Here is a 26,000-nt window from a genome sequence, read left to right as displayed (position 1 = left end):
TTAAAACAATTCATTAGAGCAGCAGTGCCTGGCTTTAGCAAAAGCCTTGCTGGGACTGTCCTTCGGGCCAAACCCAGACACAGCTTAGTGCATTAAAATGAACGTGCTGGAGGTTGAAATATCTCTTAAAGAGACACCATCGAGTTGATTTGGTGTTTGGGAAAGAAAGGGACCTCACAGCACTGCAAATTTCTGTCCCTGGTGGCTCTGCAGGGCAGTGGAGTCAGGCTGTTGGCTTTAGGAAACCATAGGGAGCTGTGGTCCTGTGCACTGGGAGAGTTTTCCCCTTGCCTTTTGGATGCTGGGCTGCACAAGCCAGACTGTGCTGAGCTGTGCTATTGGGCATATTCATCACCACCATCTCCCAGGCCCCACCCTACCCACCACAGCCTTCCAGTTCCTTTTCACTGGAGTGAAATCCCCCCTCTTCCAAATTCCCGCTAAAAATTCATGTGCCAAGGAAGTGTAATACGAGGTTGCATAAATCTTAAAAGAGCCCTGGGCTCAGCCACTCAGGTAATTGGAAATTCTGCTGCTATAACCCCTGCTCTGCCTCGTTCAGTGTCCTGTCTGTGCTTTTCCTTTTCTTGTTTTGGCTTCAGCCAGGCTGCCTCGCTGTGCACTAAAGCCCAGAGGGAAATCCTGCTTACACGAGACTCAGAATCCTGGTGATGGCTTCATTTGGGGTCAGGATTCTGGTCCTGATCTTAGATGTCACCTGTAGCCCTCCTGGTACCATCTTACATTCTGGTTTTATTGATAAGAAAGTAGAGCGTTTGAATTTTATTTGCCTTTGGGTTTGTTTTACAGCTCAGTAGTCTTGTTTAGCTTTGTCTTTATTCATTCCATGTACATGAGAGCTCTGGTGGATTCTTGATCTCCTTGGCTGAAAAAGGTACTCATGGGAGCTCATATTGTCCTGCTGCAAGGAGTTTTTGTAGAAAATGGGTGGTTGATCACTCTTCTCTTTGGGAATTTACCAATCTGTGAGTGCTGTCGACTCACAGTTATCTCAACTTTTAGAATTTTCTCTCTGTTTCAGGTGAAGGAAATAACTTGGGTAATTAAAACAAGTGCAAGTGTTTAGTGGGGAGAGGATTAGTTACAGGTTTTCTATTTTTGTCATTTTTCTCTCTCCCATGTATTTCCAGTTCCCAGCTCTGAGGTCCTGCACGCCCTCAGTTGCTCTCACAATTAACTCCCTTCCCTTTCCTTTTTCCCAATTTCTCTTTGGGGTTAGCTCAGAGCTCGTAGGAGCTCTTGCTCAGTTTTGTTCGTTCGTGTTGCCTTTGTTCAGCTGGGGCTGGCCAGCCCGAGGCTGCTGTTCCCAGAGCCCTGGAGGATCTGTTTTCCATCACTCCCTGCCCACCGAGGTCACGGAATTTCCCTACGTTTACTCCACTTTAGTCTTCCTAAACCTCCAGCAGTTCCTCATTAGTTCTCCTCAATACATCATTCTCCTTTTGCAGCCCCAAAATGTGTCTCAGGCCCTTTTATTTTCCCATTATTTATCTGTGTGCTCACCCATCCAGCAGATGAAACAGTGGCCTTGCAGTGTGGTGTGTGTTTGAAGCTTGTTCTCAGGGAGCTGGAACTAAACCCTGTCAGCAGGGAGGAATAACACCACAACCTTCCTGCTCTGGACCTGGCCTTTCGTGTCCTCCATCCAACTGCTATTGGTAATTAATGCTCACTGATATTTCGGGTGGATACTGAAATATGTTCATAGTTGTTGTCAGACGTAGGGCAGCGTGTCCAAAATCTTCCCATCCACTTCCCAACCTGCTTTAATTTGTTAGCGTGTCCCCTGCTCATCCTAAATCTTGCTTTTCTTGTTGATTGCTCCCTCCTGACCTTCAGGCTTTGACAGAGCTTTTGTCTTTGTTGTGGCTCACCCCAAAGCTGCTGCTGGGTGTTTAAGCTGCTTTTAGCTGGAAACCTTTGCCTTCTCCCGTACTTTTATTAATGGTTCATGGGGATGTGTTTTGATAAATGCAAGCGAGCAATTGTCTAAAATGCTGTGGAAAGGACCCAGAGAACTTTACCAGGCAACATATTATTGAGTGAATAATCTCCAGACCGTCACATCTCAGCATTATACAGGGTGGTGCTGATTACTGTGTGAGTGAAATGCATCTTGATAGAATTATCATAGAATTCTAGAATTATTTAGGACCGTTAAAGCCTGGCTCATTCCATCCCTCTGCCATGGGACATTTTCCAATAGATCAGGTAGCTCCAGTCTCATCCAGCCTGGCTTTCTTCAAAAGATTCAGTGGCCACCAGAGCTATGGTCCCTTCCCCTCAGGAATCCAGGACTCAAATCCTAGCCTAGTCTCTAACTGGTGGCTAACTGAGCTGCTTTCTGCTGCCTTTATTGAAAGGAGTAAGTCATGAGGGAGAATATTTGCCATGACTTTGTTGATTTTTTTTTTTTTTTCTGATACTCTGACTTTATTCTTTGACTTCAATTCCATCTCATAAATCACTTTATGTGCTAAATCATTGTGCAGCTTGACTGGTGCAGGTGCAAACACGTCTTGCATTCCACTCCAGGGCCATTTCTGTCTGTGTGAAATTATATAGACATGTACACGAAGCACCTGGGAATTTTGGTCTCATAGCTTAGAGGGCAGATACCTGCATGTGATGTTCCTTTCCCCATCTTTTTGCCTCTCACCCTCTTGCTAGGTCTGGGGCTTTGACATGCAATCACTGGGGGAAAAGGACTTGTTATGACTGAACTAACAACTCCCAGTGGATTTACAGGATAGTGTCCTTCAGGAGTAATTCAGTACATTTTCATGCTGGCGTGGAGAAAAAACAATCAGAAGCATAATATTTTAATATTTCATTTTGTGTCACAGGCAGGTCTTAGGGTTTTGGTTCTCCTGAATATACTATGCCAGAACTTCTGAACTATAGTTTTATTTCCTAGACATCTTTGTGCCTCAGTTGCTTTCTAAATTAGAGATGATTTATGGGACACTGCTTGAGAACCAAGGCTTTCCTTATGGCTGAGCAGCATTTAATGATGATTTAAAGAAATCTCTGCTGTTTATCTCGGAAAGGGGTCATTGTGTTTGCAAACAGAGAAGCAGGAGCCTAATTGATGTCCAGCTAAGCCCACACTGCCAAACAACTGTCAGGAAAAGCTCTGGAACTGCTCCTGGCTACTGTGTGTGTGAGGCTGAGAAGCCTTTGATGCAGACACGAGCAGAACAAGCTCATTATACTTGGTCTGTGGACAGACCATTAGTGTCTTTTGGGGTTTGTAGTATTTCTGTTCTTGTCTCTTGCCTCATCCATGCAAATGGAGATTTTCCATGCTTGCTGCACTGCTTCACTCCACAGCTCCATCACTTCCCCTTGCTGAGGGTTTGTTTCTCTGGGGGATTCTCACGAGAATGATCATAAAACAAATAAAATCATCAATTCTGCTTTCATTGCTCATCCTGCTTCTCGCTTCCCCTTTTGTTATAAAAGGTTGTGGAAAGATAAATAGTGTTTGTTTTCCACGGTGTCAGACCTGCTGTCAGTGCTCCATAAATAACCCTCCAAGCTGGGAATGCCCACCCCAGGCTCTCCGCAGCAGAAAGCAGGATTTTCTGCTATGACACGCTTCAGGCCAGGTGGACGGGGGAAAATGGGACTCATAAAAACCATTTCTCACTGGTTCTCATCCAAGAACATGGAATGATTTTGCACATCTCGATTTCCAGCCCGGCGCCTTACCCGTTAATTCCCGGTGCCTCCCTGACAGACCATGGAACAGCGCATCGAGGGGTTTTTGCACTGTGTTTTATTGGTGAAAAAAGAATGTATTGAGAAGGAAATGAATTTGTAGACAAGGGCTTTCCTCAGTAAAACCCAAAGCTCTGTTCCAAAGGGATCAGAACTGTGATCCCCAATGGTGGAGCCTGGAGATGGGAAGGGACAAGCCCAAGGACAGAGCTGGCTGGGGCTGAGTCTCAGTCCAACCCCCAGCTGCTGGCAAGGCGACCAGAGGCAGCTCCACTTCCTTGGGCACCAGCCAGTTCTTCAGGTCAGTAAATCAGTGGGCAAGCCCTTCAACAAAAGCCAGAGGTTTGTGTTCCTTCTTTCCACTGCCTGGGTCCTTATTTCGCCCTGTGTTTACACATTCCTGGTCAGTTTGCTGCAGGCTGCAGCACTTTCAGAAAGCTGACGCGTTTAGAATCGAGAAACCTCGGAGGTTTTTCTTCTCCTGTCAGACATAGATGGCTTTTATCCAGTTGACTGCTTTACAGTGCCTTTATCCTTTGCTGGCTTGAAAACATTTCAGATAGTTCCTATTGTTTTATGGACCCTGTAGCTAGAAAACCAAGCCTTGTGTAAAAACATCTGTCCATAGCTGTGCAATAGGCTGCAGACATGTAGGGTAACAAGGCATGATTGCATTCATTGTAGCATTTGCCCCACTGGATAATCAATTAGAAGCATTCCAGTTGCACACAGGATCTGTAAGAGTAAAGGAAGGAAATGAAGGACGGTTGCTTGCTGTACTTTTACATTTCTTTCTCTTCGCAGCTGCCAAGGCAAAATGCAATTTTGAGAGCGGGTTTTAAATAACATAGAGATGAGATTTTTACTGGTGATAACCAAGAAAACCACACTGGGAAGTGTGCATAAAACTTCCCCTCTCCAATTCAATTCCATTTGAATTGCTTTTTTCCCAGCTTTGGTTAACCATCTGGTAACATGACCTGGTATTATACCTAACCCATTTTGCAGGGTGTCTGGTCCTGGCAGGATTTTGCTACACCGAGTGCACTCAGTAGACTGAAATTCACTTTAAATCCTTGGAATGTTGTTGGGTTTTATTTAAAAATTCTCCCACTGCCTCAGCACAAGCTCCAAGCTTTTCAGCTGGGATTGTGCTCTGCGTAATGCAAATAGCAATTGGTTATCTAACAGTACTTTGCAGCACTGAAAATCTTCCCTGTGTTTACCAGTGTGCTGAAAATGCAGTAGGGAGTGTGCTCCAGCCAGCTGGGATCCACTACAAGCTCATTCCATGGCTGGAAATATTAATGGCAGGTGCTGTGGGGAAGGTGATGAAATTTGGAGCTGACCCAAGAATGCACAGACGCATTCTGGAAATAAATGACTGTCTCTAAATGCACGGCAGAATACTTTGGATTTTACGCATATGAATTTGACCAGATATTCCTTGTAGAAAATACTGGGGTTTCTTTATCATATCTTTGCCAGTTTAGATAGGGAGGTGACTACAGAGAGTGAAATTTTAGGCAAATTATCACTGAGAGGTGTACATACGTATATGTGTCTGTGAATTTGCATATAAACTGTCCCTTGAGCAGAAGTGGATTTCCTTGGAATTTTATTTGGACACAAGGGTTCTGCTACGTAGGTTTTTAAATTTCAGGTTCAGAATCCTATCATCTGCAAGGGTTTTGCCTGGATTAGTTTGACAAGTCCTTTCACTTTTTAGATCAGCTGATAGAAATACATTGAACTTACCAGAATATTAACAGTAAAACCCACAGACTCAACCCATCAAATACCTTTCTCCTCCCGTACTCTTTCAGCATGGTTTGTAGAATGTGGAGGATTTGTGTGTTTGCTTAGCTCAGAATTAGCCTTGTATTCCTACTCTGGTTGGTGGTCATGAGCAGTCAGCAGGTTGAAGGCATTTGTTGGTTTTGTGTGGTTGTTTCATACATTTTTGTGTGGCTGCTTTGCCTGAGCTGTTTGCACTAAGGCTCAGCCTGGCCATAACTGGGCTGCTGCGTACAAATGAATGTTCTGCTGAGGATCTGCTTGTTGGTTTTAGTAATATCATCCATCAAGCTCCAGCATGTACAGCAATATTTGTGCTGTAGCAGACAAACAGTGTAAACACTGCAGTTTTTTTATAAGAAAACTGGCCAGTGAGTTAGGAAACTCTGTGTGGATGTTTTTATTTATTGAAAACGAGTCCATCGGTCTAATCAGACTTTGTTGTTCTTGAAATGACAGGAAAATAGAAGATTGAAGTTAGATTTCTGTGTAGAATGTATATTTTATATCTCTGTTTAAGAAACCTGTATGCTCATGTTTCTTGTGTGCTCCAGTTTGTTTGCTTTTCTGGCCCTGTCAGTCAGAGAGTGAATGTTGTCTCCAGCTTGGCCTTGTCTGGGTCCAAGAGTGGATGAAATTCCTGCTATAGCTCTCTTGACCTGTGTCTTGGCTCCTGGGGAGGTATTGGTGCTCCTTCTAATCCCTTTGATGACTCTTCCAAGTGTCTGTTGACTTCGGAGGGGCAGCACTGTTCACTGGAGCTGCTCTGTCCTTCCAGATGGTTTTCCCTGTGGTTCCTGCCTGACCTTCTGTACCACATTCTTCAGCAGCATCTGAACAGGGATGCTTTCCTGTGGGAATCCTGGGAGCCTGCAACACAAAAGTGTTGCTTAAGGGCTACTGAAGTTCTAAACTTTGCAGTTTCCTTTCAGCAGTGTCTCTTACCTCACTAGAGTTCGGTAATTATGTTTCAGTTTCATTGTTCTTCCTCCTGGTATCTTATTCCTTCTTCCATGATGTACCCTGATTTGCCCCAGACTTCTTTCTGTGGTTTATCTGTCTCACTTGGATCTTCCCATTTCCCTTCTCCCTCTGCGGAGCCGGGTGAGGGGCAGAGGTTCCTGGCACTGCCCTCCCGTGCTGGCATTCTCTGGGATGTCTCTCTGCATCTGAGGAACCAGGAAGGGTGTGATGTTCCTGCCTTAGAGCAAAGGTCTGGATTCTGAGAGCGTTTGGCCCTTCCCAGGATGTAGAACCCCAGCTCTTGACTGCTGTAGGCAGGATTTTGTTCCATGCACTGGTGGGTTTACAGAGGTGCAGGACACCACCCATGCACCGGTGTCTGTGAGCTGCAGCATGATCTGAACACGGAGGTAAATAAAGCTCCCTGGCTTTACACTTTAAAAAAAGACAAAGGTCAATCTTCTGGGGGTGGAAACTGAATAAAAGGAGCCAGGAAATGATTGAATGCACCTTTTCCAAAGCCGGGGGTTATAATTTGTTGTTCCCAGTGAGACTTTAATTAAGCCTGTGCTGATTTTGATAGCTGTTTCTGTTGGAGTGGATGTAATACACATCCAGCTGGTTCTGAGGGGATGCCATGAAGCTGATTACGTTATCATTAACCAGGTGGCTTTGTTGGGAAATGCTTCTCATTATATGGCAGCTGCCAGGAGGCCACTGCCACTGGGCTCTGAGGCAGGCTGGTTCAAAAATACCCAACCTGTGTCGCTGGGAAGTGCAGCTGCTCCTGCTGCAAATCCCTCCTGGAGTCCTGACTGGGGCCTGACAGCTGAGGAGACCCTGCAAACTGTGCTGCACTCTCAGGACAGAATTCTTAGTCAGGGACACAGGGATTTGGCTCAGAGCTGGATGTGTCACCCAGATATTGAGGAGCTCCTGCATTTCCTGGGGGTGTTTATTTAGAAATACATGAGACTAGAAGAGGCAGTTCTCTCCCTGTTGGGAGAACTTCAGCACAAAGCCCTGGAGCAGTAACATGAACACAACGTGCATGAAAACGTCCCCTGGCTCCTGCAGGACCCTGTGACAATTTTCTTCAGTGCTGTCACTGTCAACCTCCCGGGCTGTCACTTCTGAATTCAGTCCATAAAAGCCCCAGGACTGGGACTGTGCCTTGACTTGTGCCTGTGAGGCACATGGGGCTCTCTGGCTGCTGTCAGTCATTGCAAGGAACTCAGTGGTATTCATCCAAATTTGTGTTTTCTTTCACCAGAGCTCAAGTTTGAACATGAGAGATTTCCTTTTATTAAGTGTGAGAAGAGCTCAGGCTGGTCTTTTTCAGAGGGAGAATTTCTCTGTAGCTGATGTGGCTTTAAAGGTGACATTTTATTTTTGAGGAATCTAGAGAAAGAGGTACTTCAAAAACTAGCTTCAGGGCATATTAAAAATATCTCCAGCTCTGAAATTAGCCATTACTTCTCTTCAGTCAGGCTGAAGCAGTGATGTGTTTGTGTCTGCATAACCTGCCCTGTGGGTTATTCCCTTGCTGGGCAGTGGAAGCCAGCATGGACAGCTCTGTTTGGGAGCAAAGTAGAGGCCCTTTGGGTTAGTAATAACCCAAATATTTTAACCTGGTTTGGTGAGTGTGTCTGTGCCCTATGTGTGCTTTGTGCTCGTGTCTGTCCCCCCCAGTGATGGTTGTTCCCTGCTATTTTTATAACCCATTGGCCAATTGGAATCAAATTTGAGGATATGGAGCCCAGAAATATTAGACTTTCAGAAGTTTTCTGAAAATTAGGAAACGAAGTAGAGGAAGGAGCTGTCTCCCTCTGATGCTGCCAGTGAGGGAGAGATTGCATCATCCATGTTTGCATCAGGAGCCCCGAGTGGAAGCGGTAATCTCTAGGAAATCAAGCCATTAATTTTGCAGTAAGTTTAGAGATTTTTTTATTTATTTTCACCTCCTTTTCCACCATGCTGTTGTGCTCTGCCAGAACAAATGCTCTGCCTGCTGGTAGTGTGTGAGGAGAGGAGCAGAGCCATGGTACTGCCTGCTGCCGTGGAAGAATCATTTTCACTCCACACCCCTGGCAGCAGAGGTTTCAGCCAGGCTGGAGGTGCTGGGGACCAGCTTTTCAACCCAAGTTCTGACTTAACAGAGTAACTCAACCCTGTTAACCTTATCAGGCACAGCCCTTGGGTTTGTCAGCCTTGTCAAGTCAGACTGTGAGGTTAAATCAGCACTCAGCAAAGAATTAAAACAGAAGGGCTGAATCAAGAATTTCTAAATAAGTTTATCAGTGCTGGCTGGCAGCTTGCCAAAATGAAACCAGGAGCTTCAGCAGCCCTGGAAGTTGGGATGTGGCAGCTGCAGTTGAGAGGGATCACAGGAGCAGTTTGGAAAAACATCTGTTTGGAGTTTGATCACTGTGCATCATCCCATTTGCTGGCCTGCCTTCCCTGCAGCTCACCTGAGCTGCTCTGAGGTTGCCAGGAGAACAGCTTTGACGTGCATACGCTACCTAAAAATAAAATACACTTTAAATATTAACAGGTTTCAAAAGTACAGATTCATTCAGGTTTTGAGAGTAATGATTGCTGAGTCATTCTGCAGGAACATGGAAAAAAAATGTAATGGGGAGCTGTGGAAGAATGCCATTCATCAGCAGCACAGGTGTTCAGCCATCTCCAAAACCTTCAGCACACTGAGCTGACACTCTCCAGACACTGAAATATTGTTCACTGCACGTTACCGAACGTTGTTTAACCACTGCAGGACTGATCCCTGCTCACAAACCCACCCCTGACCAACAGCACGGCGCAGGAAAGCTCTTGGAACTGTTAAAAGAATCTTTTAATTTATTTGCAAGGCTTCATGAGTTTCTTAGTGTTTGCAGCTACAGGAAGGGAAAAACTGGAACTGAGTGCTGCATCCTGACTGTTTGCTCTTAAAGCAGATGCTGTTTGGTACAGAGACTCCAAATATTTTTTCTGATTTGTTGCCAAGTCTGACCTTGTCCCTTCATTCTGGAGGGGAGATTGTGAGGAATTTAAAGGCTTCAGAATCCCTGCTGCTGAACTCCATGTTCTTTGTTTAGCAGTCTCACTGAAAGCTCTGATTTGATATTTTTCTTCCTTCTCTCTGAATTCAGGCCCTCTGTTGAAGCAGGTGGCTCAGATGAGTTGCAGGGACAAACTGACAAGTCCAAAACTAGAATTCACAGAACTCATCTGAAAAAAGGAAGATGAAAATAGCCCCAGGGCTGGTTTTGGAACCTCACACAGTTTGCAGAGCTGCAGCTGTGGCAGGCAGTGCCAGGGTTGCTTTTCCATCCCTTGGGAGATGGTAACCTGCAGGTGGGAATCCATCCTGAGGACAGGTGTTGGCAGACTGACACAGGCACATGGCAGAGCGGTGGGGATGGGGCGTGGGAGACCTCGAGCACTTTCCTTTCTGATGGCAGAGTTGTTACATTTTTCTCTTTCCTGGTGAGTTATTTATTTCCTGAAAGGTGCAGCTTAGGGGACAACTGATGCAATTTGTGAGTTCAGGCCTCTTCCACCAGACAGCACAGGTCAAAATGAAAATATTGAAATACTAATTTTTAATAACACCTGGGAAAGGGAAGGGTGAGATTCAGAAATGCTGTTTAGAGCAGGAGCAGGTGGAACTCTCTCCTTTTGTCAAGCCATCCAGTAGGTGAGAGGTGTGGAGTCATTTTTATAGGCGTGGAGTCATTTTTATCCTGCGTCTCTGTGCTGCAGCCACTGCAGTGAAAGATTTATCCACGCAGCTCCCCAAACCCTGAATCCAGTGCTGAGTCCTGCTGCTGCCTTGATGGGTTGCCTGCCTTTTGCATATTGTCGTGCTGATGTTTCCTGCATGTGGGAAGGGAAGGTCCTGCTTAACTCTAGAGCAGCTTGTAAAAAGCACTGGCAGGTTCATCCACTGAACACCATGAGTCCAACACAAGATATGCAAACCCAAATGCATTTGAGCCCCAGGCAGAGGTGACTTTTGAGGGCCAGGATTCAAATCCTGATTTGCTGCTTGGTTTCACAGTTGTTGGTGTTCCTTTGAGTTCTCAGTCTCTGTTCCTGTAGCCTCTCACAAGCATCAGATCTCTGTTGCTTTCTGCCAGATCTGATTCCTTTCTGGTGTGAGATATCCCTGAACAACGTTGTCCCCTGTGCCTCTCTTTCTCTCACTATCTTGTATCTCTCTGATTTCCATTGCTTGTTCCTCTACCAGTTCCAACAGCTTTTCCTCCTTTACGCTCAGTGCCAGGTTTTGCCCACACCTCCCTGCCTGAATAATTCCATCCCCTCAGACTTGTTCAGTAATTCCTCAAGTGAACCCATGACGCCAGAGACTTCTGACCCAGGGGTGTAGATCCATTTTTCTGCAGCAGTAAGTACACACAGACATTCTCAGGGAGCTCATCTTCCCTTCTGATCTTATCTCCTGCCCTCCTTGACCCCTGCCTCCCTCAGAAGTGACTCCCTGCTGCCTACGAGATCAAAGTCATGTTTCCTGAAGCCTTCTGGAAAACCCATATTATCTCCATTTGCTACTTTTCTGTCCCTGTCTCTTCTCATTCCCTAATCTCTTCCCATTTCTCTTCCTGCCTTATTCACTAAATTTGAATTATGCCAGGCTTCTGTATTCTTCCCACCACTGTGTGTTAACTCATTCAGTCGAATCCCTCTCCCAAATCCACCTGGCCAGCTCTTCCCCTGCCTTCCACTCAGCAGCTGTCCTAATATATCTTGCTTTGAGTAATCAAGCCCATGTAATTCCATGTGTGTGTGTGAGCAGGGAGACTTTCAGCACCAGGCAGTGATGTCTGTAAGCAGATGGTGAGTTAGCTGCCTGGATTTGGGAATCAGCGTTCAGGAATGGTGGTCTGATTTGGATTAAATGTCCCAAACTCCCTGTTTAACTAGAGGAGCAGGATTGCAGGAGGGAGCTGTGTTTGAGATCTGCAGTCAGCAGCAGCCAGGGCTCTGGGGAGTGTTGGGGAGAAGCTCTCTGGAATGTGGCTGTTAGCATATCAAAGCAGAGTAAACATGGAGATGATACCCTGCTTCCTCTGCCTCGGTTAATTAAGGCACTCCTCATGTCTCCTTGGATGGAGAGGATTTATGAATGTGCTGTCATCCAGGGAAGTGATGGTTTGCTGAAAGGGAGGAGCCGTGAATGGCACGGAGGATGTCACGCTGAACAAAGAGCAGATGTCAAAGAGACAGGGAATTTCTTTTATCTCCTGCTTTGCTGAGGTCTTAGATCCCGGTGTTTTATCATAAAAGCTTAGAAAAGCAGGGCTGGAAAGAACTTCAGGTGGGCTTTTAGTGCATTCCCTTGCTGTGTCACTGATGGGTATCTGCTCCATGAGGCTGAGCAGGGTGCTGGTTTCCAGCTTTCCCTGAAACCCAGTGAGCACCACACCCCTGCTCAGGTACAGTCAGTGTGGTGAATATTTATGTTAGTGATCACAAGTCCTGGTGAATGCCACTGGAGAGGAACGTGGTTTCAGAGATGCCCATGCCAAACCTCTGAGGGCTTCCAAAGGTTGTCTGCTCTTACAGTGCAGCATGAATAATGGTTTTGGTTAAAGGGGTCCTCTCGGCCAAAAAAAGCGTTAGAACATCTCTCAGCTTTCTTATCTCCATGATTTGGTGTCTGAAACAGCTTTTGCTGGTGTGGGTGAGGATAGATATCCCTGAAGCTAGGAGGTCTCAATCTCTAGAGCTGTTCTACTGTCTGGGCAGCCCCCTCTGCCTAAATCAGTGAATTAGCAGAGTGTAAATCCAGTGCAGATAACACTGGAATAAAGCTCTTGCCATCTTGAGGAATGTCTGTGTGTGGGCAGGTTGGTAAAGGAGCAGATAAATGATTCATCCATTTAACTTGTAAAACCTCAGCAGAGTTCCCAAGAAACAGAAAAACCCTGCAGAAAGACCAAAGGTAAAGCTGAGGGTTGGCCGTGCTAGGGAGGGGATTCAAGTTCCATTAATTGCTGTCCTGCAGGGTAATTAAACAGAGAAAAGGAAGATAGCAAAAGCACTCCTTTAAGCTCTGATGATTAAATCTTGCTGCCTCTGCAGGTTTACAGACACGAAGAGGTCTGGCCTCACAAAGGTATTTTTATCAGGAGGTTTCTGAGGAGGGCAGCTGCTTTAGGTGTCAGGTAATTTGGAAATGGGGCTGTGCACTCTTGCCTGGGCTCCAGTGTGGGATGGAAGAATTGACTGAGAAGTTCTGTTGAGCTGTAATGCTGCCATTGCTAAAATTTGGGTGTTTCTGCCTGGATCACAGTCCTTTCACAAAGCTGGAGGCACGTGGTTGAATCTGGCTTGTTCAGCTAGATTCTGGTCTTGTGAAATACTATCCAGGGCACTCATCAGACCCTTGGGTGTCGCGTCAATATTCAATGCCAAGGATCTCTAGTTATTCCTAATAATCAGAAAACTATCTCCTGCCAAAGGTATTGAGCATTTCGCTCCTTTGTGCTGTGAGGAGTTTATCCTTGTGAGCTCCAGAAACATCAGCTGGTGCTGTGAATGTCAGGGAGGGATTTGATCTGTTAGTCCTTCAGGGTGAGTGTAACCAAAATCAGGAGAGTCAGAAAGTACCTACACTTTGTGTTTCAGCTGTTTATTTTTCTTGGTTGGCTTTTGGGATTCTGGCAGCAGTTGCGTACACTGGAAATGACAGCGTTTTCAGAGGAAGAAGTTATTTTATTGGGCACTACAGGGACGGTTTGTCTGAGTTCTGGGAAAGTTGTGCTGCATCCTTGCAGGTCATGGTGAGCAGAGTTTTACAGGGGTCATGTTGAAATTCAGGACAGGCTGTATTCTCCAAAGGGAGAAGAGGATTCTGTGCTGATGGGCACATTTGCTCCAAGTTGCCCAGGTACAGGAAGTCAGGATGTGGTGGGTATTCTCAGGAGTTGTGGTGGCTTCCATCAGAAGCTCCGTCCTTAACATCAGAAGCCCTTCCTCTAAAAAGACTTGAGTTCAAAATATTGTGATTTGCACTGGTGTGATTGTTAACTTGTTTTCCTACCTGGTTGTAGCTGTCTCTCGTGCACTGGATGGTTGCACTGAGGTTTCTGTAGTTGTGGCTCATGACGAGCGCGTTGTTTCCAGTGTGTTTTTTGTTAAATGCAGTAACAATGAAAATTATTGCTAAGGGAAACAGTTTCCATACATGAATATTAAACTCTAATGGAAACCATGTTGTTACCGAGAGATTATCAGAAATTGGCATCTTGGAGGACTATCCAGCATTAAGCCAAATTAATCTGTACCTCTAAGATTGCATGTCCAGCTTTGAATTAGGACATTCTCATAAAATGAAGGAACAGCTCACCCTGTTCGCTTTTCTGGATGATCCCAATAAACCAAACTTGGCCTGGAGGCTCAGTGGTGACAGCCTCAGCCTGTCTGTGAGGGCCCTTCCATGGATACAGTTCTTTTTCACCTGGATACCGCTGACTCTTGAGACCTCTGTTTATTCAGCTGTAGAGCAGTGTTAGTACCTATCTTGGAGGCAGTTTAGTGGGTTTCTTCTTTAATGTTTCTTAAATTTTGGAACCTTCTATGTAGGCTTTACAGAAAGGGAGAAGGATTTTTCATTTTAAGTATCACAGGCACTGAAAGATTCCCTTGGTGACTGACTTGGTGTGTATATCCAGGCAGGGCATCTCTGTCAAACATATCATTGCCGTTGAAGGAAAGGCAGAGCATGAATCACTTCAGGGTTTCCTGATTTTACTCGTGTAGGATGTTGAGAGAGGCTGGAGGAATGTAATTGATGGCAATGTGCGAGCTGCACAAATTGAAAATCATGGGAGGATGAGAAAAACATCAGCTCAGCACCAAACTGGTAATGATGGGGACTGGGAGGTTTGCTCTGAGCATGTGGATGTGCAGGGAGTCGCCGTCTGTGCCAAGCAGACTTCAGGACTGGGAGTTTGGCTCCCTTCCCAACAGCAAATACACTGAGCAGGAGGGGAGCCAGCCAAGTTTTAATCAAGTAAAAGTTCTGTATCCAGAGGTGGTTGGCAAAAGAAGAGATTAAAGTATTAGGAGTGCAATGAAAACAAGACATTAGAGAGTTGAAAGCTGAAGTACCTGGACAAACCACTTGCTGAGTGAATGCTCCAGAGCCGTCAGGAGGAAGCCCCAGGTGTTTGGAGCAGGACAGAACGGGCACCCACGCACCAGGACTTGACTTCTGCCAGCTTTGGCCATCCCTGTGGCGAGTGTGTAATATCCTCATGCCTCGCTGGGCTGGTGGGATGGATGGGATCATTCCCCTTGGAGATCCTGCTGCTGGAGGGCTCATAGCTGGCAGCAAGGCCGACAGCTGCAGACTGTTTATGTATGACAAGTTTTTGGAGAAATGTGAGTTTACACAGTTGCCTGTGTCCCAGGGTTTGCCGTGGAAGCGCGGATAGCTCTGCGTGTCCAAGCCCAAGCACAGAAGTTATGGGCTGTAATTATGTAATTTCTCAGGAGAGAAAGGAAAAAACCCCTCGTGCTTGGTAATAGTAAAAATAGTAATTGGCTCTCCTTTCCCTCTTCCACTGATGCTCCTGCTTGACCCTTTTTTATATATTAAAAATAGAGTTGTGGTAATTGCTGACAGCACATCTGAAAGATAAGGACATTTTATCCCCCAAAGGCAGCCACCATCTCTATATTTGCAGAAGCACATGAGAAGTGTGGGGTTTTCTTAAAAAATAAACAAAAACCCCAGTTGAGCTTCATTCCCTATTTTTCATTTTCCTGTGCACACACCTACCCCACAGACAAGGCCAGAAGCAAAATTACCGAATAAAAGCATTTCCTCTTACATTATTCCCAGCCTGGTAGAACCGTGGCACGCCAGGATTTCCACAAAAATGTCTGAGATCGTGAAGTTTTTATTCCAGTTCTACAGACTTGAAAGGCTCAGATAAAAATCTGGAAATTTAAGAGGCAAACAACAGTTTCTATTCATCCCAATGAAGACATAAATCATGCTAATGCAGCTTCCAAGGCATTGTGCTGCTATTGTTGTTGGTTAAAGGTGTATTTTGCTGTGCATATCAGTTATGTGGATCATTTCTACTGGGTTACAAAAAAGTTGCATTTATGTTAATGGTTCGGATAGATTTCCTAAGGAACTGGAGTATGTTTGCAGATCAATAATTTATTTGCTGTTGATACTCTGATGAAAGGAATTAATGCTAAAATGTATTGGTCCAAAAGAAAATGATAGTCTTAGGAAATAGTTTGATAGAAAAAAATTAGATTTCAGAAACGTTTTTCAGGCAAGCTTTTTCAGGCTTAAAATGTGATACCAATTTGTTATAACTGGCTTGCTCTTCCAGAATGACTCTTATTAATAAGCACACAGCAGTTCACGAGCTGGACTTCTTACTGAGTTCATTCCATGTACTCCAAAGGTTTCTGCTCTTCCAGGATTATGAGTTTCTCTGCCCAGTCCATTTCTGTAATAATAAACTAATTTTAAACAGCTACATTTTTTAATTGATCATTGCAGATATTATAAAATGGCCACACAGGATTCACATTAAGCACTGAAAATAGCTAATAAAAATAGATGACTAAGAGTCTGTAACTGAGCCACAGTCACTACTTCTTTGACCTCTGGTGGATGTACAAGTCCTTAATCATTACTTTTCCACCTTTGAATAATGAGGATTTTAGCAGAGAGCAAAAGCCAAAATAATAATGTGGATATGCACTGCCAGCTTCGGTGGGGATTAGAGCCACTAAACAAAGACTTGAGAAGAATTACTATTTGGGATAATGTATTTGACATTTTAATTGGTATTTAACATATTTTAATAAATTGGCAGAACTCGAGACTCTCTTGCTGTACCACACCTCCCAAAAATGGGAATGTTGCCCCTTTCCATCTCCAGTGATGGCAAACAGAGACCCAGCCTCATTTTATGAAATCTCTCAGAAGGAACTTGGCATAAATAATTTCAAGCAGAACTGACTTTCCTGATTGACCCCTGAGCCTGAAATGCACTTGTTGCTCCTCAGTTAAAACCTCGTGTGTCAGATACAACTGAGAGAGGTATTGGCACAGGTTAATTAATGGAAGATAAAGGTGGAATAATCAGGTTTAGTAGCAGGAATAAAACACTTTAGGTAAAAGCCCTGCTCGGGTCATTTCTACCTAAAACTGCTGAAAGGGAATCAAAATATCTCTCCCTATTCAGTGAAAGTGTCTTTCAGCTGACTCAAGTACTCAGGTTTGGCTTCCCTTTAACCAAAAAGTGGCACATTCACCAGGTGTGTGGGCTGAGCTTGCAGTCTCAAAAACCTTTCTCAAAGAAGGCTGTTACTTCCTGAGCAATTCCTTGCTGTCCTTTGGCCTATTCTGCATGTAAGAAGCAAGACATTCCCAGAAAAGTGCTGAAATCCAGCCTTTTATGGCCATTGATTTAAAAGGTTAACTCTTGATCCAATTTTTTTTTTTTTTTTTTTTTTTTTTTTTTTTTTTTTTTTTTTTTTTTTTTTTTTTTTTTTTTTTTTTTTTTTTTTTTTTTTTTAATGTGGTATGAATCTGCCCTTTCACAGTCAGCATTTTTAAAGTAAAGAAGTGGTTAGGGCCTGATTTCTGCCTTCACTCCTTGCTATATGTGCTGGAGTAAAAGGCTGTTGCCCATCCCTTCATACCTGGGCAACAAATATCCACATCCTTATTGCTGCCAAAACTCATAAAAACAGAGCTGCACTTCTTCCAGGTCTGAGGTTTTGCATTTGCACCCTGATAAACACAGCTTTGTCAACTCTGAGAGGGAAAATAAAGGAAAACAGGGCAATCAGGACTCCCTTGCATGGTCATGATCTTCTCCTTAAAGGGAGCTCCATCCAGCCACCCCTGCGTGGAACCGGTACTGCAGTGAGGAAATGGATTCCCTGTGTGTTGTTAAACACAAATAAAAGCAGATTTATCCACTGTGGCACCCTGAGCTAGCCTGTGATGCCATCACAGCATTCCCAGGTGCAGTGGCACTTTCAGCAGGGGACAGCCTGGCTGCAGGAAGGACAGATGAGGACTATTGTTTTTCCATGGCAGAGGTTTCATGCTGTAACTTTTGAATTCCTTTTTGGCCTCAGCCTCAAACCGTTCGTGGTGCCCACACAAACAGGAGAATACTGTGCATGGATCAAATCCTAAATTCCACTCAGTAATAGGAGACTTGTGCCACCTACATTGGCTTTGTGACTCACCATCAGCACTCTGCCAGCTCTCCTGGCTCTGACACTCGCACTTTCTTTTAAGCATGAAAATAAGGGAAAATGTAAGGTCTTTTCAGAGCCTCTGCTTTGTTTTATTTCTTCTCCCCAACTTCATTCTGAAAATTGAGAGATCTCCATTTAAATGCTTGTTCAGGCTCTTTCACTGCATCTTCTAATGCTGTGGTAGAGGCTATTAGTAGACAAGTTTAGATGAGTTTTTGGGTCAGTGAATATATTTTCCAATGAAAGCAGTGAAGGTGAGTGTGTTTTACTTATTTCCTGTCTGACAAAACTCTGGACTGATTCTTCACTAGGGTGGAAAGATTCTTCACTAGAGGAAGAAACTGCTCAGATGATTTTGCATGGAAACTGCTGTTATATTTTTCATTCTGGTTGCATTTTTGATCACTTTGCTTGTTACTGCCCTATGTTTTGAGTGGATGAGCTGTTTCACTGGTTTTGATGGGAACATTCTCTGTGTTTTTGCTGCAGGAATTGCTTACCTAGGAGGTGTCTGCAGTGCCAAGAGAAAGTGTGTTCTTGCTGAAGACAACGGTCTCAATCTGGCATTCACAATTGCACATGAGCTTGGGCACAAGTAAGAACTTGTCCTTCTGTTTCCTTCTTTACTTATGCCACTGCAGGATACTTTTATTTAAAGCCAGACAAGTGCAATTATTAGTGTGGTGTGTTTGTTATGATTTCATAAATGTGGCACATTGATATATAGCTTAATTTTTAGGAGGCTTGTGTAAACACCCATTTTAGCACACATAAATCTTTCTAGTTGATCTTCCTCTGTTTTCAGCTCTCTGTTCTGATTCTGAGTAGCACAGAGAGGCCTCAATCTCTTAAATGATTGGCAGTAATAAAGACAAATTCTGCTTTTCTTTACTGTGTAGAATAGGCCCACAAAACCAACAGGAGCTTCAAAATCTTTGAACTTGCTAAGTTTTCTCTGAAGTTCAGGTGTCTGTGTCAAGGACTTTAACAGTTAAATAGTTTGGTAATGGTTTCATCTCTGCATGTGAAGTAATCTGCTGTGACTGAAATGGTAAACATCAGTATTTTGGAAATGCCCTTAAGCAGAGTTATTTGATCAACAGAAAGAAATCCTATAACTTGATTTATCAGCTCAATCACACCTCAGTAAGACACTTTGAACACTAGAAAAAGGAGGAAAGAACATGATAAATCCTAGTCAGGCAGAAATTTGCAGAATGAGATTACTGGGTACTTTCTGCAGGTGACTTTGGAGTCTCTTTAAAGCTGCCTATAAATATCCCATGGGCAGAATAAAACAAAATTGACTGGAAGAGTCAGCTGCATCCTCTTCGTGCAGATAATGAGTTAACCAAAGGTCAGCTCCACATTCCCTGCTCTCCAGGCCCAGTGTCACTGCACTCACAATGCTGATGAGCTTTTCCCCCTTTCCATTGACTTCACTCTGGTTGCAGTGGCAAAGTCAGACTGTGGAAGGGGGCAGGACTGCTCCTGGGAGGGTTTTAAGCCTCTCTGGATGTAAGGTGGGAAATCCCACCTTTGTCCCTGCAGTAAGAAGTTGTGCCTGAGTTTTTTCTGCACCCTTCCTACAGCTCACATGTCTGGTGTATCTTCCTTTCCTGCAGTAAGAAGTATTTCACGGCTAAGTCAGAGCCAATGGAGCGTGTTCAGGTTCTGGCCAATCTCATTCCATGACAAATAATTACTTTATGGCAATGCATTTCAAAGTTGCATGGAGGATATTTAGGTTACCTACCAAAAATGAATCTCCTGTTCACCCTCGAGTGACACCGAAGGCAGCTGAGCCAAACCGAGGGTGGTTTCAGCAGAAATGAAGGACATTTGGTTTTGGTTTTATTTAGATTGCACGCCAAGATGTTAAACTGAGCCTAAACTTAATAACAAATTAACCTGTGGGTAATGCTAGGGGAAATTCAGCACTCATCTTTGGATGGGCCAAGAGCAAGAGGGAAAAATACTTGAGCTGCAGAAAATCCAGCTGTGTGAAAGAGTGAGCCTGGTCTGCCCTGGTGTTTGCCAAGTTTCTCAGCAGAGCTGACAAGCTTCCTTCTAATACTGCCTTGCAAAAAAATCCCCATCATAAATAGGGGATGTAATGCTCTCAGATACAGCTCTCCATCTGTGCAGAAAATTGCAAACTCCATTTTTTTTTTTTTCTGAGCGCAGTTTTGGTGGTAAGACTGTAATTTCTTTCCTCTGCTGGTTTTCTTTCTTTGCCTTCATCTTGGAAAACTATTTCAAGAGTACTGGCGGTGTGTGAGTGTCTCTAAGGGCCAGTTTAGGGACCCAAAGCATCTGGGTAATGTGGCTCTGGGAGGGCACAGGAGCCAGGAGGGCTCCAGCTGGCGGTTGTGGAAACTGTTGGGAGGATTCTGCTGCTACAAGTACTGGGGGACATGTTCCAGGTCATCTCACTCCACAAGGAGCTGCAATTCTCTGTCACACGTTGTGGCAAACCCTTCTGCCCCCTCTGCCTTGCCACCAGCAGCAAAATCAACCCCCAGTGCTGCCAGATCAGAACAGAGGGGAGGAAATGCTGTGTCTGTCACCCCCCCAACCTGAGCATCAAAACCATTCCTCTGTGAGCACCAAAACCATTCCTCTGTGAGCACCAAAACCATTCCTCTGTGAGCACCAAAACCATCCCTCTGTGAGCACCAAAACCATTCCTCTGTGAGCACCAAAACCATTCCTCTGTGAGCACCAAAACCATTCCTCTGTGAGCACCAAAACCATCCCTCTGTGAGCACCAAAACCATCCCTCTGTGAGCACCAAAACCATCCCTCTGTGAGCACCAAAACCATCTCGCTGTGCTGTCACCCACCAGTGACCTGGCTGCTAATTTCACCCTCTGAGCAGTTGACTGGTGCCCTTCTGGAGGCCAGCAGCAATCTTTTCATTGACCTTACAAGGTGTCAGGCCTTTTTCTTCTGGTGTTGAACTGCACTAAGATGCTCTGAGCAATCCTGTTTCAGCACATCTTGTGCAAATGGAAGAATTCTTTGCAGATTTTACTTAAAAACTCTGAGTTTTTGAGGGGAATGTAAGGAAACCCATTGCAGACATGAACATGAAGAAGCTGACATGAGCTTTAAAAATGAAAACCAAGGGGAACTAGGTGCAAGTTTCTTAATTTAAAACAAAATCCAATCAAAACTTACATGCATATTGGCAAAAATAGAAATTTTGGAGAGCCATAATTTTGATCTTTATTGAAGTCTGATTTCCTTATGAGTGTAGAAAAGCTGAGATTTATTATTCTTTCCTTAAGACTAACAAATGTCTGTGGAGATCACAAGCCCAGTTTGGCATTCACAGATAGTTTCTGATGTGGACTTTGGAAAAAGTGAATGGATTACTAATTGATGTGTCAGATTCCTAATCTGCCACTAATGTCATTTGGACTGACTGCAAAAAACACGATTCCGGACAGCTGCACTGTGAAAACATGGAGACACCATTAAATAGGTCCATTAGGATGAAATAGGTCCTATGGAAGTTGAAGGATGAAAGTTCATCTTCAGGTTTAACCTGCGGAGTTGTTGCTTGATGATGGGGTGAGAAACGTGACTTTTGTGTTTAAATCTTCACGTGTGTGCTGATAGCTTTGGTCCATGGACACAAAGGGAACATCCATCTGTATTTAGGTACAATTTTTTCTGCAGAGGATCCAGGAGAAGAGTTGTGCTGTTACAAAAAGGTATCAGGCAGGGAGCCCAGTGAATGTGTATTGAGGCTGTAAATCATAAACTTCCTCCCACACAAGACAGGACCCTCAGCAAACTTTGTTCCTTCAGTCAGCTGGGTCCACAGTGGATGTCTTTTAAAACAGAGTGTCACCACAGCTTGTTGGATTTTATCCAGGGTTTGCTGGGTGGAGTCCTGACCTACGCAGAAGGGAAGACCCAGAGATCACAGTGGTCACTGGAGTCGTAAAATGTACGAGCCTGAGGTCTTCATATTATAAACATAATATGAACACAGCATTTCTTGCTCTCACCTTTCCTCAGAATTGCAGGGCAGGTCCATCAGTAAAAGCTTAAAAGTGCCCCACTTTTGTCACTGGATCCTGACTGGTGCTTCCCTCCTCCTCTGCCTCCATGAGCTGCACCAGTGTGAGGCTGATCTGAGATTCCCACCCCAAAGACCACCCTGAACAACCGACTTGGAGAAAAGCACCGCCACTTCCCCCCCTTCCCAGTTCTCCTTTGCCTACAGCAGTGACTTTGTTACCATTTTCAAGTCCTTCCCCAAAGAAAAAGTCAAACGAGTTTTTTGGAACAGAAGCTGGGATTCATCCGTATCTCCGTTATCCCCGAACGCAGCGGGGTGGGCTGCAGCCAGTGGTTTTTCAGGACAACAATGCCAGCTTTGTTGCCATCCCTGCTTCTTTCAACAGCCTCAGCTTTCCTGTTGTGGGACGGGGGCAGGCTTGGGTGAGCAGGGAGGATTCCCATTCACGAGCCAGCGGAACCTGGCACTGCCTGCATGGGGAGGGAATAGCCCGAGGTGGTGTGGCTGGGAGCCACGCTGGGGCAGATGCCCTTAGGAGGGGGGATTAAAATCAACTGACAATAAGCAAGGAGCTGCCTCTTGCCAACAGCCTGAAACCACACGGCCTCAAACTTGAAGCTGAAACAGATGAGGACAAAAATGAGTCCAAAGGTAAAAGCCCATAATGCACAAACCAAACAGCTCAGGGCTTGGAATCAGACAAGAGAAGGGTTTGGAACCAGAAGGTTTCTCTCCAATGTGCTTATTTGCTTTAGATGTTAGGTATTGATAGCTGTGGCTTGGTTAAAATTACTTCAGGGTGCATAATTATTTGCTGCGTGATGAAGTATGGCCTTTGTGGTGAGTCTCAAGCATCGTGGTGTTGCAGGTAAGGGAAAAGCACTCTGGATGTTCCCTTTGTGGCCTGGTATTTGTGCTGATAGGCTTGTCAATAACGTTGGCCTCCCTGATCTGTGTAGTTCTGCACCCAGCAGAGAGATTCATGCAGATGTGCCAGAATGTGAAGACATTGCTGAGGAGGAATGTCCCTGAGCAGATCCCAGTGGTGCAGAATGATGCCCTGTATCAATTTACACCAGCAAGCCCAGTCACTGTGGTGCAGCTGGTCAAGATTCCTGAGAACCAACCAGGAAATGGTCCCCCTTCTCCCCTGCCCTGCAATTTATAAAGAATTGGTCATAATTCATTGTAAAAATAAAAAGTTCCATGTGGAAGCTGAGGACCATGCCAGTAAATGTGACAGATCTGTGCAGACAGGTAATGCTGTAGAGTGCTCACTGTGCTGATGGAAACCTGTTTCTTTTTCTGGATCAGCCTCTCCTGCCATTCCAGTCAGAGCAGTGCCGGCAGAGCCAGACAGCCAAATCATGGTGGTGGGGCAAAGGCAGTGGTGCTGGGAGCCAGGGAGGGACCTCTGCTAAAAATTCTCTCCTTTTATCCTGGGGTTATAACATTGAGGTGCAGGATTTGGGAGCAGAGAAGCTGATTTGAAAGGTAAAATGCCGATGACCCTCTGTCTTTTTCAGCACAGAGCAGCTCAGCAGTCCAACCCTTGAACTCAGGGCTCTGCCAGTGGAGGCCGCTGAGTGTAGTTTCCATCCTGGCTGACTTTAAACATTGACCCTGCTTTTTTTTTTAAAAAAACATCTCTCACCTGGGCTTCTTTTTCTTTTCTGTGTTTCTCTGAGTTAGTCCCACATTTATCAGGCCTGACCTGAATTTCTGTGGAACATTTTTCTTTGTTGCTGTTGCAGAAATACACCGATGTGTCCCCAGGTTACTTCATACCTCCGAAAGGGCACGAAAACCAACATTGCTTAAATTGTAGAATCAAACATGCCAAAGCACCAAAGTCTCAGTTTCAGGGTTATCCAGATAATTCAGTTATAACTCCACTCCCTGTGTTCTGCAAATGAGGCCAAACTTCTATTCACAGGGCTGGATTTCAGCATGGAGTTAAAGGCTTTACTTTAACAGGTGCCCACAGGCATCTTCTTCACTCCTGTGAATTAATATTTTACTGTAAGAGAGAGAGCTCCTGCCAGGAGATGCCCATCCTGTGTGTGTGTAGGGTAACAGGCAGTGATGGATGGCTCAGGGATGTAGCCTGTGCCTGCCAGGATCTGTGCAGTGCCTGGCTAAACCTCCCCAGTGGCAGTGCTGGCAGTTTGGGTGTAGATCCTGCCTTGTCTTGGGGAGCTCTGGTTCCCTCAGTGCCTTGTGTGGCCTTTCTGATCACACTGAGTGCCAGAACTCACATCTCTGCATTTGGAGTGGTGGGAAATCAAGGTCAGTTGGATCCCAAGGAGCACTGGAGCCAGAGGCAATCCCGTGCAGGCTTTGTTTTAGCAAGCTCAGGTATTAATGACTTTGCTGCACCAGGACTCGCTGAGTAGCCAGAGAGCTGGATTCAGGCAGTGCCTGCCCCAGCTCTGCTCTCCTGGTGCCAGAATCCCCACTTGAAATCTCCCAGGAGGACGTAGCTGTTCCAGTATATTGCAGTCTCAGGGGCACTGGGAGTGACTGGCTGCTGTGCAGACATACCCTGAGGCTGGCCAGAAATGCTGGCAGCGGTCCGTACCCACCCTGGAGTTGCTAATTTTATTTTCTACCATTTGTGTTGTAAATCTGTTGAGGAATGTCTCTCTCTCCGTGTTCCCAGGCTCCCTTTTCGTGCTCCCCTCCTCCCAGGTTTCATTCTTCTTCCACAGATAATTGCAAGCACATTTTCATAGTTAAGTTGCCCTTCTCTGTACAGCTCCAAAGGACACAGTGGAACACTGCCTATTTCATCGTGTGTGCTTGTACATCAGAGTGCTATGATCTAACCAAAGCAGTTACTTAATAACAGGTTCTGGTTCAGAGAAACAATAGGTGTATCCTAAAATTTCAGGGATGCTTCTTCCAATTCTGGTAACACACTGAGGGATGTGTTTTACATAAAACAGATTATTATTATTATTACTACTACTACTACTATTTATTTATCACCTACCTTAGTAGCTTGATAACAGCTTTCTGAAAACCATGTCATAAGTTAGTCAAAGGAGATCAAAGCAGATGTTTAAACATATTTAAAAAAAAAAAAATCAGTGGAGACTTCTGCCAGCATGGGTGATTTAGGCTGGGGAGGAGGTAGCGGTGGAGCAGCACTAAAACAGAAAGTGTGTTGGCTCACTGTGAGACAGTACAGGACACCTGAGCAAGTTAATTTGAGTCCCAGAAATAGAAGATCCCTGTGGTATTGACCTTGTCAGGTTGTTTTTGCAATGGCAGTGGGATCACAGAGAGAAAAATTTTAAAACAAGAAAATGACATACAAAAGTCACACAGTGAAAAAGAATATTAGGGAGGAGAAATGGAGAGGTTTGGTGGTATCATGCTCTGGATAGGCCTCACTTTGGATATGGCTTTTTTAGTTTTATGTAAAGCTGCAAGATATTTCCAGGTGCATTTACTGAACCTGCTAATCTTGGCATGCTGTGAGGGTACCTTCCCTCTCTCAGGATTATCTGTTTCACCTTTGTACCATCCAAATGTGAAAGTTTATTTCCAGTACTGGAATGTAATAACATTGGAACTGGGCGTGGGAATGTCCGTGTCCCGTTGCTTTCTGCGCTCTTGTGGCAAACATTAGTTCTGGGCAAGGGTTTCTATGGTTTTGCTCTCTGCTTTGTGCAGGATCTCTGTGTAATCCCTAGGGAAGCAACATTCCCTTGCAGTCCCTCTAATTCCTTTGTCTTTGAGCATCTTGTACGGCTCTACTTAATAAAACTGCACCGAACAGGCGAACGGCAGCCATTTAGAAACGCAATTTTCGTCTAATCAATAGCTTTGTAGCTATGCCAGCTCTGCCTTTCTTTCTGAAGGCTTACTCTGCTGAGTAAGCCAGGGCTGTGTTAAGTAGCTGGGCCGTAATGATTTGGCAAACCTTGCATCTGCTTCCTGCCATGAGAGTTCTGGTTTCATACTCCACTGGCTTTGCTGGCAGCAGCCTGGAGCACCCAGTGACCCAAAAACACGGGGACAGTACAAGTCCCCATTGTGCAGCCTCCCACTGCACACCAGCACAGGAAATATTAGGTTTGTAAGTGCCATTTACCAAATAATAATTTGTTTTTATACAAGGCCAGCGATCTTGATGAAATATTTATTTTTCCACTAGCAGTTGGGTTCCAATAGC

At 44.8% G+C, this 26,000-nt stretch overlaps 1 protein-coding gene across 2 annotated transcripts in view; it reads left to right on the top strand.

The window, feature by feature from the left end:
* The window catches only part of ADAMTS17 (ADAM metallopeptidase with thrombospondin type 1 motif 17), a 154,475-nt gene that overhangs the window by 40,420 nt on the left and 88,055 nt on the right, over window positions 1–26,000 (top strand). For both annotated transcript variants that reach the window (XM_040077603.2, XM_040077602.2), the window contains exon 8: window positions 18,271–18,376. In XM_040077603.2, the coding sequence (XP_039933537.1) occupies window positions 18,271–18,376 (106 nt within the window). The remainder of the gene's footprint in view (window positions 1–18,270; window positions 18,377–26,000) is intronic.

This window comes from Hirundo rustica, chromosome 13 (genome assembly GCF_015227805.2).
Source record: "Hirundo rustica isolate bHirRus1 chromosome 13, bHirRus1.pri.v3, whole genome shotgun sequence".
NCBI classification, from domain to species: Eukaryota; Metazoa; Chordata; class Aves; order Passeriformes; family Hirundinidae; genus Hirundo; species Hirundo rustica.
The sequence above is the reverse complement of the archived record's forward strand: the minus strand, read 5'-3'. Positions and strand labels throughout refer to the sequence as shown.